The sequence below is a fragment of the Pantherophis guttatus genome, chromosome 15 (genome assembly GCF_059756535.1).
Source record: "Pantherophis guttatus breed Tessera chromosome 15, ASM5975653v1, whole genome shotgun sequence".
Lineage (NCBI taxonomy): Eukaryota > Metazoa > Chordata > Lepidosauria > Squamata > Colubridae > Pantherophis > Pantherophis guttatus.
In genome coordinates this window covers 890,774-903,364 of record NC_142077.1, presented here as the reverse complement: position 1 = coordinate 903,364, position 12,591 = coordinate 890,774, and the positions used below count along the sequence as shown (strand labels likewise).

At 44.4% G+C, this 12,591-nt stretch overlaps 1 protein-coding gene across 9 annotated transcripts in view; it reads right to left on the bottom strand.

Annotated features, from left to right (window-relative positions):
- KCNAB2 (potassium voltage-gated channel subfamily A regulatory beta subunit 2) overlaps nucleotides 1-12,591 on the bottom strand; it is a 37,122-nt gene that overhangs the window by 4,990 nt on the left and 19,541 nt on the right. For 8 of the 9 annotated variants that reach the window (XM_087878831.1, XM_087878829.1, XM_087878832.1 and 5 more), the window contains 9 exons: nucleotides 9,694-9,737; nucleotides 8,469-8,506; nucleotides 7,118-7,197; nucleotides 6,503-6,547; nucleotides 6,083-6,127; nucleotides 5,329-5,372; nucleotides 4,362-4,448; nucleotides 1,563-1,648; nucleotides 639-759 (listed from right to left, as the gene is read on the bottom strand). In XM_087878831.1, the coding sequence (XP_087734957.1) occupies nucleotides 639-759; nucleotides 1,563-1,648; nucleotides 4,362-4,448; nucleotides 5,329-5,372; nucleotides 6,083-6,127; nucleotides 6,503-6,547; nucleotides 7,118-7,197; nucleotides 8,469-8,506; nucleotides 9,694-9,737 (590 nt within the window). Of the gene's footprint in view, nucleotides 1-638; nucleotides 760-1,562; nucleotides 1,649-4,361; nucleotides 4,449-5,328; nucleotides 5,373-6,082; nucleotides 6,128-6,502; nucleotides 6,548-7,117; nucleotides 7,198-8,468; nucleotides 8,507-9,693; nucleotides 9,738-10,460; nucleotides 10,781-12,591 lie in introns of those variants that run through there. The other variant, XM_087878836.1, reaches the window with a different exon arrangement.

The following is a 12,591-nucleotide window of genomic DNA, read 5'->3' as shown; positions in this document are numbered from 1 at the left end:
CTCCCTTCTTATGACCTTTCTTGCTATTATTGTTAAGTGAATCACTGCGATTATTCAGTTAGTCCCATGGCTGTTGAGTGAGTCTGGCTTCCCACCGTGGAAGGTCACAAAAGGGGATCATCTGACCCCGGGACACTCAACCGTCATAAGTACATGCCAGTTGCCAAGCCTCTGAATTTTGATCACGTGATCACGGTGATGCCACAAGAGTCATAAATGGGAAAAACAATCCCAAGTCACTTTTTTCGGTGCCGAAGTAACCTCAAATGGTCACTAAATGAACCGTTATAACTTGAGGACTGCTTGTACTTTAGGAAAGAAACTTCTAGTGGTGCTTTCTGATTTTTTTTTCTATTTTAAACTCATTTTTTTTAAAAAACCCAGGACTAAGAAAGCAAATTTTTAAGCGTTCTCGTGTCCCTGAACACCAGAGGCAGCTAAGCTGACTAAATTTTATGAGGCTATGTTCCTACAACCCGAATAAAGGGAAGCTAAAGAATGGCATTTCCTGCTTGAGCAGGGGGCTGGACTAGAAGACCTCTAAGGGCCCTTCCAACTCTGTTTTTTTCGCTTCGGGACAGTGTTATTTGGGTGGCAGGATAGCACCCAGCGACGGATGGGGGAGGAGAGAGGCTCACCGATCTTGTGGAAAAGCTCTGGAAGTTGAACTTCGACCTTCTCCCGTTGGAACATGTGATATTCGGCTTGCTCACAAATCGGAGGGATCAGGTTGAACTGCCGAGCTACAGAATAGGCTTCCTACGGGGAGAGATCAACTTAGAATATGCAAATGACCAAGGAGAAGGGATCCATCCCTAGGGAGAATCTCTAGGGAGGACAAACCTGTTTCTACCTTTATTATCAAAACATCCCACTTACTTCGGACTACAAATTCAGGCAGTCCCCGACTTACGACCACAATTGAGCCCAAAATTTCTGTTGCTAAGCGAAACACCTGTGGAGTGGATTTTGCCACATCTTTTTTTTGTTTTACAATTGCTGCAGTTTTTAAGTGAATCACTGAAGTTAAGCTAGTAAACTGGATTTTAAACGGGGGTCTTTGCACAAAAACCTTCACATGTTGTGGAAATACGGTGGGCAGGACATGAGATAAAAGCGAGTGAAAAAATGCCTATCGGAGGAGAAACGGGTGTGAATTTGGGGCGAGTTCCCCCAAGAAGGCTCCAGAAGTTGTGGGAGCTTCATTCCTGGAAGCTTTCAAGAAGAGACTGGATTGTCATTTGTCAGAAATGGTGTAGGGTCTCCTGCTTGGGAGGAGAGGTTGGACTAGATGACCTACAAGATCCCTTTCCAACTCTTATTATTCTATTCTACTCTGCTGTGAAAAGTGGATGAAGAAAAATCACTGGGGAAGACAACAGAGTTCTGGTTTTGTCTAAGACTCCATGATCCGTTTTGCTACTTTCAATCTCTTTAAACCGGCTTGTTCTCCATCTGGACAAAACCGAATTCAGCGAGAAAATCCTCCTTTTATTTTTCTTAAATCGATTGGATTCTCAAGCCTTTAATGATGGGCGCGTGGTTGTTAGCAGGTACAGTACCATAATCTCCATGGAACTCCACCGTGAAGTCCCCCAGTACATCGCCATGCCTTGGTTAATGACGTGCGTCATGGCTCGTACGGTCTCTGGAAGAAAAAAAAAGGAACGAGACGACAGGAAAAGAAAAAGGGTTAATCCGAAGAGCGGCAAAATAAACAAGGCTGTCCAACCGAAATTAAGGGCACAACACCAAACAGGAGAAAGGAAAGGAGGAGAGGGCAGGAGATTGGGCGACATCTTGCAAGCAAATCGAGACCTCGAAAAATCAGAAGAAAACGGGAGAACTTTCCCACGAGAAAATCTAGGTGGGAAATGGCTGGTTTTGTTGAGATGTCTTTTTCTGACCCGACAGATGTGGGAGGATAAGAACACAACAAAACGGGGGGACGTAGATGGAGGGCTTTGATAGGTGATCTTCTGAAGTGTTTGTTGTAACCTAGGCTTACTGAGTAATTACAATGCACAATTAGTCCCAAACAAACCTATTTTATTGTTACAGCTGAGAATTATGTTCATTCCCAGCTGAGTCTCAATTAGTTGCAAAACAAGTCCTTCGGAAGAAGTCCTCCGGGATAATCACCAACCTTTATCTTCTTTGACACCCTGCCAAAGGCCTTACTTGGCAAAGCCCCACCAAGTTTAGAAACAAACGAGAGATGCCGACCGGAAACAGAGTTAGCAATGTTGCTTTCCTACAAAAAGCCCAAGTGCCTCTGTTTCTCTTTTAAGCCTTAAGGGAGGGGCCAATCATCTTCTGGCCTTACTCCCGAGTCGTCCCTTTTGCTTTAGCTGCTCTTGCCTTCTGGCAGCTGTGCGCATGTGTGCGTTAGGAACAGGCTCCTCCTGTTTCTTTGTGCCTCTGCTGTCCAACTCTAGAGGCTCCGGAGTCCGCGCATCACTCCCAGATAGCCCTGGCCCCATCTCTGCCTCCGACGTAGAGCCCTCGTCGGGACCTTCCCCAGACTGCAGGACTGGCCCAAGGTCCTGAACCATGAATCCCTGGGCTCCGGAGGCCAGAAACGGACCTGTTTCCAGACTTCCGGAACTTCTGGGAGGCCCGTTTTTCGCCCTCCCAGAGCCTCCACGCGGGGGCTGCATTTACCTGGCATCCAAAATGGGCCGCGTGGAGACTCCTGGGGGGGGGGGCCGCGGGGGCAGCCAGTCCTTGCTACTACCGGTTCAGCGAACCAGATGCAAAATTAGCATCCGATTCACCCAAACCGGTCTGAACTGGCTGAATCCTACCCGTCACTTTCTGGAGAAACTGGCTAGGCTAGAATCAGGGAGGAGAGCTTGTAGGAGCCACAACATTAAGCCATGAAAGGTTGCTTCATTAAATGTCGTGGTTGAGAAGGTGGTGAAATGAGACCATTAGGAAAAGAGGAGGAAAGGAAGGAGCCCCAATCCCCCGTTTTTAAATAAAGCATTTTGTGCTTTCCGTGTTACTTGCAAGATGTTAACTAAGGGGACAGAAAGGTTGTTGTTGTTTTTATTATTATTATAATATTTTTGATCATCCTTTTTCATTCTTTGCGTCCTTTGGCATTTTATGGCGAACCTCGTCCTCCGAGGAAAGGGAGCTTCGGCCAATCAGAATGAAAAGTCTCCAAAGCGAAAAAGGGGGAAAGAATTTAAAAAAAGAAAAGAAAGAAAAAAAAGAAAAGAAGGAAGGAAGGAAGGAAGTAAAAGCTAAGGATTTCTGTCCCGTAAAATGCCGCTCGGATGCAGTTAATCAAGGAGGGGTACCTTCTATGATGAATGTTCGCGACTTGGAACTAAATGGGTTCCCTGGTGATAGAAAACAGATTTGAGAGAGGCAAGAGTTTAGAGCTGTAACCCTGCTTTTCATCCAGGGAGTGGGAGAGAAGCAGCCCCCTCCCCTAATTCGGGCCCTGTTCCTCACGGATGGTTCTCGTTCAAGAGCTAGTAACGAGTCTACTTAAGTGTCCAGCGATTCCCAATTTCTTTCGCCAAGAATTTTAATAAGGCCGCTATCAACTCCCAAAGCATCCCTGGCCTGCTCTCGAGTTGCCATAGGCAAGGGGGATGGGAAACCAACGAAGCGGTACGGCAGCCTAAGACAGGAGCACATTCCAGACATATCTTTCTCAAGGCTGTCTCCCAGGGTTACCCACAGCAGCGGGAGGGGAGTGATCTCTACAATCCACGAAATTGTTCCATTGGCGAATGTGATTGATGACACACCCTGAGGGGGTGGGGTTAGGGTTAGGAGTTGAGTGTTTACTGGCCGGATGCCTTTCTTGTCACCAATGAGAAGTTTTGTTCAGCAGATATATTTTCAGTGTGCCCAGAGGAAGAGAAATATCTGCCTCTACCTAGGATCGAACTCACAGCCTTCTGATTGTGAGGCGAGAGCTCCACCTCTGGGCCACCGCACCCACTCCAGCGAATAAATTCAATCATAACTAAAAAAATAAATTATGCGACTTTCGACTTCCCGCTGGCTTCCCCAATGCTTCGTGACCTCCCAACACTGCAGCCATCCTAAATGCGTGACAATTGCCGAGCGCCTAACCACGATCCTGTGACCATGGGAAGCCGTGATTGTCGTTGCTAGGTGCAAGGACCAGTTGCAAATCCCTTTTATCAGGGCCCAGTTCAAACGGTCGCTAAATGAATTGTCCTAAGGGCCAATGAGCCAACGAACCTTTGAAAAGGCAAGAATCGAATGGCCGTAGGCATAGCAATTTTTTAAGGGCCTCGCCAAGGTTAACTGGGATAACTAAGAGGTTTCTGTTCTCTAGCAATTCGAGCAAAAAACCCAAAATGGTAGCTTACCTTCCATAGGTGTGTTCGGATCCGGCCGATTGGCAAATACCACGTCCACGTAATTCAGTTGCAGCCGTTCTAGGGACCCCTTTAAACCTGGGGAGGGGGAGAGAAGAAGCCTACTAAAAATAAAATAAAATAAAATAAAAAGGGGGCGCACTCCCATTTGTGAACCGGTAGGGAAAGCGAGTACCACAACACAACACAACACAACACAACACAACACAACACAACACAACACAACACATGAACAAGGCTTCGTTTCTAACCGTTCCTTGTCTGACCAGGAAATGCAGGTAGTCCTCGACTTACGACCATAGTGGAGTCCAAATTTTCTGATGCTCAGCAAGACAGTTTTGAATCGGGGTTGGGCCTCATTTTACGACCTTCCTTGCAGCCGTTGTCCAGTGAATCACTGCCGTGGTTAAGTCCTCGACTTATAACCATTCAGTCTGAAGCGACCACAGCACCCGAAAAAGCGACTTAGGACCGTTTTTCATACTTATGACTGCTGCAACATGCAGCGGGATCCAAATTCGGACGCTTGGACACCGCCTCGTATTTATGGCGGGGTCGCATAACCCTGGGGGTCACTGCAATCCCCTTTGATTTACTTTCTGAGGAGACGGGGAAAGCAGTTTCCCTTAACGACCATGTTCCTAACTTAACTGCAGGGATTCACTTAACAACGGCGGGATGGTGAAACGGGACAGCTGCCTCACTTAGCAGCAGACATTATGGGCTCAATTATTTTGGTCGTAAGTCGAGGACTACCTGTACAAAGAACGGTGGGTAGGGGGGACGGACCCTGTGCACCCCAAAACTAAACGAGGTTGCTTTTGAAGGACCAATGGCCGTTTTTCACACTTACGACCGTTGCTGTATCCCTTAGTCACATGATGCACGTTCGGACACAATTCTGGATCAGGAATTATATTTTAGGGATGGGGAATGGAAGGAAGCAACATTTATTTACCTTCTATAATGTGCTTTCTGGAAAGGCCTCGTTCTGTCTCGGCCCTAGAAAAAAAAAAGAAAGCAAGACAAGGATGAAGTCATTAAACAGGGAGTCCTCGAGTTATGACCGCCTTGCTTAGCGACGGTTCGAAGTTACCACCTGCCTGGAAAAGGAGAGTTACGACCTGGATCTGAAGTCCTGACAATATGTCCCACCTGTTGTCAAATGATTGCCCTTGGGGTGCTGGTCAACACAACCACAACTTACAATTGTTGGAAGGGACACGTTTTATGACAGACACGTCATAAAACGGAAAAAATTCACTCCCTTCCGTTTTTAGTTAAAATTCTACTCATCGCGAACAATAGGTTTGCGCTTATAACAACTGTGTGCGCTTAATGACCACTGCAAAAGCATCATAAAAACAGGACCACTATGACTTACGACCATCCTAGGCAGCCTTTATTACGGTCGTAACTGGAGGACTGACTACCTGCATGCCAAATCCTCGTTTTTTATTTTGGAAGGAGGGAAACCGGCAGGGCCAGGAGGATGTGGCACTCTTCACATGCTCAGAGGCTCACTTCTCGTTGTCGTAAAAACGACACCGGAGATCAGACAGTAATTTCTGAAAATATTTCAATATTTTTTTCCTTCTCTTTTTTTATGATGGGGCCCGTTTGCAAGGAAGCGTCTACCGGAGTGAGCGACGGCTAAAATACATTTCAATAAATGAAATAAAATCATAAATAAATAAAAAAAATATACGTACTTCCCTCCCCAAAAGATCTTCGTTGTGATCACTAAACTGGACCGTCTGAAAGGAAAAAAAAGAAGAAGAGAGGGACAGGGAATAAACACCACTCAGTGCTCTAATTTCGCTTTGTTTTGATTGGAGACAGGCCTACCCTGCAGGGCTGATTTTTCCACCCCTCCCTCTGTAACCGCCTTCAGTTCCCAGTCAGCCTAAGTGGACTTCAACTCCCAGAATGCCTGCCGGTTGAGGAATTCTGGGAACTGAAGTCCACCCATTGTGAAAAGCTCATCTAAAATTCTAAGTAGCTACTGTAGCCTGGATTTATAGTCTCCTTTATCAAGATTCTAGTCCGCATGAGGTCGTGAAAGACTCAAAAACGTTCACGCCCCTTCTGGGGGCATAAAAGTGGAATTTGGTCGTAGGAATAATGGTTACCTCCATCCTTTCTTTTTGATAATGTTGCCTAGGACGACTTCAGCCCTGCGAAATAGAGAGAGAGAGGAAAAAAAAACACACACACAACATGAACAGGAACTCATAAAAGGCACTGCGGGGAAACTCTCCAAAAAGCAGGTTCATATTTTTTGGCTCACATTCTTTTCTAAAAAAGAAAAGAGGGATCGAAGGATTAAAATATTATGGATTTAAGATCCATATTTGCATTGGAAACCGCCCCAAATTTAAGGAAGAGAACGCAGACTCGTGCAGAGATGCACCGTTTGAGCAAACAGACTCCCTGCAGGATTATCAATTGCAAAAAGCTGGATGGGCGAAAAAGAACCACAAAATATTTTTGTGTCGGTTTTATTTTTAGTTTTATAAGCCGCCCATTCGACCGAGGTTGCGTTTTCTTACAACACCCCTTCACAGTAGGCCAGTGGGAAAGAGTGAAAGAGAAACGCCGGACGTAAGAGGTAATCCTCGACTTACAGCCATTCGTTTAGCGATGTTGTAAGTCGAGAACGACCGGTGTGTTCAATGCTTTTCTTCTACTCCTTTCCCACTGGCCTACAGTGCAGGGGTGTTGTGAGAAGCACGAGTCAGACTTACTTCCCTGCGGCGTAGACCTCGGCCGTGTCGAAGAGGTTGATGCCATTGTCGTAAGCGAGGGTCATCAGCTGCTCGGCCACCTGCAAGACAGACACGGATGTGATCCCGGGAGCTGAGTTGAACAAACCACGATTGCTGGTCCCATCACTTGGGATGTGAGGTTTGAAGGGGCCAGATCCCTCATTAAATCCAAAACAAAATATTTAATAATAAGATAAAATGCAAAGCTACGAAACCCACAAAACTATTAAAAAATAAAACAAGCTATAAAACATGTAAAAAGACAAGCTGTAAAAATAAAATAAAAACGAACTGTAAAATACAAACGGTAAAAAAAATACCCCTAAATAAAACAAACTATAAAAAAAACAAGCTGTAAGAAATAAACCATATAAAATAAACTACAAAATACACAAAAAGTATTTAAAAACTATAAAAATAAAACAAATTATAGAATATCAAATAACTCATAAAACATGCAAAAATAAAAAAAGCTATAAAAATAATCTGTAAAAAACTAAGCCGTGAAAAATAAACTACAAAATATACAAAAATAAAATACTAAAAACCTAAACTATAAAAATAGAATAAAACAAGTTGTAGAATATCAAATAACCCATAAAATATGCAAAATTAAAATAAACTATAAAGATTATCCGTTAAAATAATAAGCCATAAAAAAATAAAATAAAACTAGAAAACATACAAAAATATTAAAAAGCTAAACTATAAAGGTTATTGTATCTTTATAGTTTAGCTTTTTAATATTTTTATTAACGATAACACATGAAATAAAACTGAAAAGAACATGCAAAAATAAATTAAGCTACACAAATAAACGATTAAAAAAATGCAGTACATTAGAAGACATGTACAAATAAAATATTAAAAAAGAAACTATAAAAATAGAGTAAAACACATTGCAAAATAAGACTTATGAGACATATGCAATTAAAAAAAAGATATTACGAAAAATAAATTACAAAAAATTAAACATTTTCCTGGCTCTGGACGTTGTTGAACCCAAGTGTGCCTATTTTGTCTCCGCCTGGCCTGCTCTGCAGGGCTGGTGTTACAAGATTTTTCTCTTCTCTAAATGTGGAACCATTCCGTACTTATATATTTATTAAACAGATTTAGCTGTCCGTCCAACTCACACACACTAATTCGTGTCACACTCAAGTTTTACAACCCTCTGCAGAACTGTCAGTTCTGATATTTGGCAGGCGAGAATGGGTCTGTGTGTGTCAGAAGAGATTAAAAAAAAATCTATTTTGGTCCAACTTTGGCTTTTTATGCCTGGAAAAGAATTCCTAAAATTGAAACCAGGGGAAAAAAAAAAAATATTTACCTCATCAGTTATCTGTCCTCCAAACGTCACCCATGTTCCTGCAAACAGGCAGAAATAATTAAAATTAATATTGTTTTATTTAATAACAATATCATTTAATTATTTTAATATCCCAGAAAGAGGGTGGGATTGGATTAAAGGGGATAAGCAGAAAACACAGCAAAAAACCTTGCCTTAATATGGATAATCCTTGATTTACAACAGTTCATTTAGTGATGGATCAAAGTTACGACGGGGAGAGAAACATTTTTTGGGGGGGGGTCAAATATCAGCAGCAAAGGGGAAAGCACAGAATTGGGATGGATTATGGTTTATTTTTTTATTATTCTGATATATTTATTTTAGGAGCTATAAAACACGTTTTTGTGATATATCTATAAATGAAAATTATTTTTATATATGCACTATATATATATATTGGGTATTATAAATATATTTTATTGATAAGTGCATTTATTTTAGGAGCTGTAAAACAGGTTTTACACGAGCATCCAATTTATTTTTATTTATCAAGATTTAATATATTGTATATGTATATGCTCTATTGTAAATATGTTTTATTTATCAATTTTGGGAGCTGTGAAACAAGATTTCGTGAGCATCCAGTTGATTTTTATTTATAAAGATTTAATATTATTTATATATATATAATATATATAGTATTATGTATTGTAAATATGTTTTATTAATAAATAAATTTATTTTAGGAGATAACAAAATAACTTTTCGTCCGATCGTTACATGGCAGGAAAGTGTAGTCTCCAGCCTTGTGGTCAGAAAATCCACCGGTTAAGTCCAAATATTACAATTCATCACATTGCAGACTAGAAAATCTGCATGGGACCCGGGAGGTCATCTAGTCCAACCCCGCATCCCTTCGTAGGGGAATTCTTAAATTCGTAGCTGGAATCATAAAATGCAAGGCTAGGAAGGAATCTCATGTAATCCTGGTCTGGAATCTAAATTCACACGTATTATCAGAATGGAAGGGACCCCGGAGATCATGCAGTCCAACCCCCTGCAGCCATTCAGCCTGAGTTAAATAAACAGCGTCGATAACGCTGACGGAGACCTAGTATGATTTAAAATGGTGTGTGTGTGTGTGTGTGTGTGTGTGTATTTAAAGGAGTAGTGGAGAATTCAAATTTTGTGCCCAAGTTGTGTTCCTCACAGACCCGCAAAAACTCCCTCGCACCCAAAGCCGGACGTGGGAACGTTCACTCACCTAAACCGAGGCAGGAAACCCGCAATCCCGACTTCCCAAGGTTTCTGAAAAACACACACACAGAGACACACAAAACACGTGAAAAAGGAAGTTTGTTCGTTGTGCTCTGATGCTGGCTTGCGAGGAGCGGATATCTTTGCAACTCCGACCTGCACAAAAAGTACACAAAGACACACACAGACACTACACAAAGCATGCACTTGGCTAGGAGAGCTCCCTCGGCTGTTTCTTGAAACCGACGTTATAAAATCTAGAGAAAAACACAACCCAGGATTGATTCACACTTCCTTTAAGCACCATTCCAAGTTACAGCAGCGCTGGCTTATCACCACTCCTCACACTTATGACCGTTCCTTGCAATGACAGCCGTCACGAAACCCCCGTGAGAGCAAAATTCGTCCTCGACACAAGTTCGTTTAGGGACCGTTCAACGTTACAAGGGCACTGAAGAAAGTGACTTATGGCCGTTTTTTCACACTTATGACCAAATGATCACATGATCAAAATTCAGACCCTTGGCAACTCGTATTTATGACGGTCGCAGCGTCCCGAGGTCATACAATCTCCTCCTCAAGCAAAGTCAACGGGGGAAGCCAGATTCACTTAACAACCGTGTTACTCACTTAACAACTGCGGCGATTCACTTAACAACGGTGGCAAGAAAGGTCGCAAAATGGAGCAAAACTCCTTTAAAAACTGTCTCAGAAATTTGGGGCTCCCTTTGGTCGTAAGTCGAGGACCAGGGTCGTGGGGAAAGCACCTCCTACCTGTATTTCATGCCCGTCTGTTTCGTGGCCGCGTGGCTGGTGGGGGACACGCTCTGCGTGGACAGCTGGCCGAGGCTTTGGGCCACCATAGCCACGGCCCGAAAGCGACCCCGGGCTCCGGGGCTCCCCGCATTTTGCCGGCTGAGTCGCTCCTCGGTAGTCCGGCTCTTGACGTTGTGTTCCGAGCAGGCGAAAGAGACTTGCATGCCGGCCACCGAGCAGGCTCCCTTTTGGATACGGAACGGCAGAAAATTCCTTCCCGGATGGAATGAACAGCAGGAGGTTCGTCCGGTCAAAAGGGGGACCCTCCCGGAGCCATCGGCCCTAGTCCTTTATTAGGGTAGAGGCAACTCCGGAAAAAGGGGCACAGGGTGGCACAGAGGGCCCCCCCCAGTTTCAGGATGCTGGTGCGAATGGCGGTTTGCTGGATCTGTCCAGCTCGAGAGGCAGCTGGCAAAGGGAGGCTTGTCCAAGTCAGAAGCCCTCTGCCACGCACGGCTGCTCCTTCTCTTCCTTTGCGGCGCCCGGAGAGACGGCAAGCCTCGTGCGCGCACACAAGCACACACACACACAAGCTGCCTTTTCACTCCAGCCTGGGCTCTTTCCTCTTCCCGCTGCTCCTTCCTCCCCCCCGTCCCCCCCACCGAGGAAGCAAAACTGCAGGAGGGGGCAGCAGCCTCTGGGCTCCCCCCCCTCCCGTGTTTTCTTCTTCTCTTCTCCCTTCTTCTCTCCTCCTTTTGTTTCTCTCCTCCTCTTTGTCTTCCTTCACTCTTCTTTCTCTTCTTTCCCTTCATCTTCCTTTCCTCTTCATCTCCTCCTCCTTTTTCCTTCTCTTCTTCCCCTCCTCTCCCCCCTCTTCTACTTCCTCTTCGTCTCCTCTTTTCTCCCCCTCTTCTTCCTTGTCTTCCTCCTTTCCTCCTCTTCTCCTTCTCCACCTCTTTCTCTTCTTCCCCTTTTTCCCCTCTTCGTCTTCATCTCCTCCTTTTTCTCCCTCTTCCCCTTCCTTCTTTCTTCTCGCCTTCCTTTCATCTCTTCCTCCTCTTCCCCTCCTTCTTCCCCTCTTCTACTTCCTCTTCATCTCTTCTTCCTCCTTTCCTCCTCTTCTTCCCCTCTCCTTTTTCCCCTCTTCTACTTCCTCTTCACCTCCTCCTCTTTCTTCCCCTTCCTTCTCGTCTTCCTTTCCTCGTCTCTTTCTCCTCTTCTTCCCCTCCTCTCCTCCTTTTTCCCCTATTCTACTTCCTCTTCATTTCCTCCTTCTTCCTTCTCGTCTTCCTCCTTTCCTCTTCGTCTCCTCCTCCTCCTCTTGCCTTCCTCCTCCTTTCCTCTTCCTCTCCTCCTCTACTTCCTCTTCCCCTCCTCTTCCTTCCCTCCAGAAGTTGTGAATGATGCATCACTGGAGGCTTTGAAGAATAGACTGGAGAGCCAACAAAAGGTAGATGGTTGCAGAACTGCGTGCACCACGTTCTGTGCATCACAACTCCCCCCCACACACATGCACACCCGCAAATCAGCACACAATTAGCCAGCTTCCAAGGAAGGGAGCTGATCTGTTTTGCCCCCCCCCGCCCCCCCCGGGGGCTGCAGCTGTGCAGGAGGTTTTGGAAAGCGGGGATTTCCTCTCCATGAAAGGATTTGAGAAATTTGGGGGGGGGGGGGGGCGGGGAAGAGAAATACAAGAAGTCCTTGACTTATGACCCCAATAGGATCCCAAAATTTTAAAACCCCCCCCTCCCCTTTTGCTCCCCTTAAAGAGCTTTGAAAAACTCATTTGAGAAGTTCGCCTCAAAAAGAAAAATCCAGATGAGATCAGGGCTTAATAAGCAAACATCTCCAGAAGTTGTGAATGCTCCATCATTGGAGGTTTTCAAGGATAGACTGGACAGCCACGTCTCTGAAATGGCCAAGGGTCTCCTGCTTGAGCAGGGGGCTGGACTAGATGACCTCCGAGGTCCCTTCCAACTCTCTTATTCTGAGATAGAGGTAGATAGATAGATAGGATAGGCATTTTATTAAATTTAAAGATGGATGGATGGATAAATGGGAGATAGATAAGATAGGTAGACAGATAAGATAGACAGAAATCTTATTAAATTTAAAGATATAGATAGATGGATAGGATAGATAGATGGAT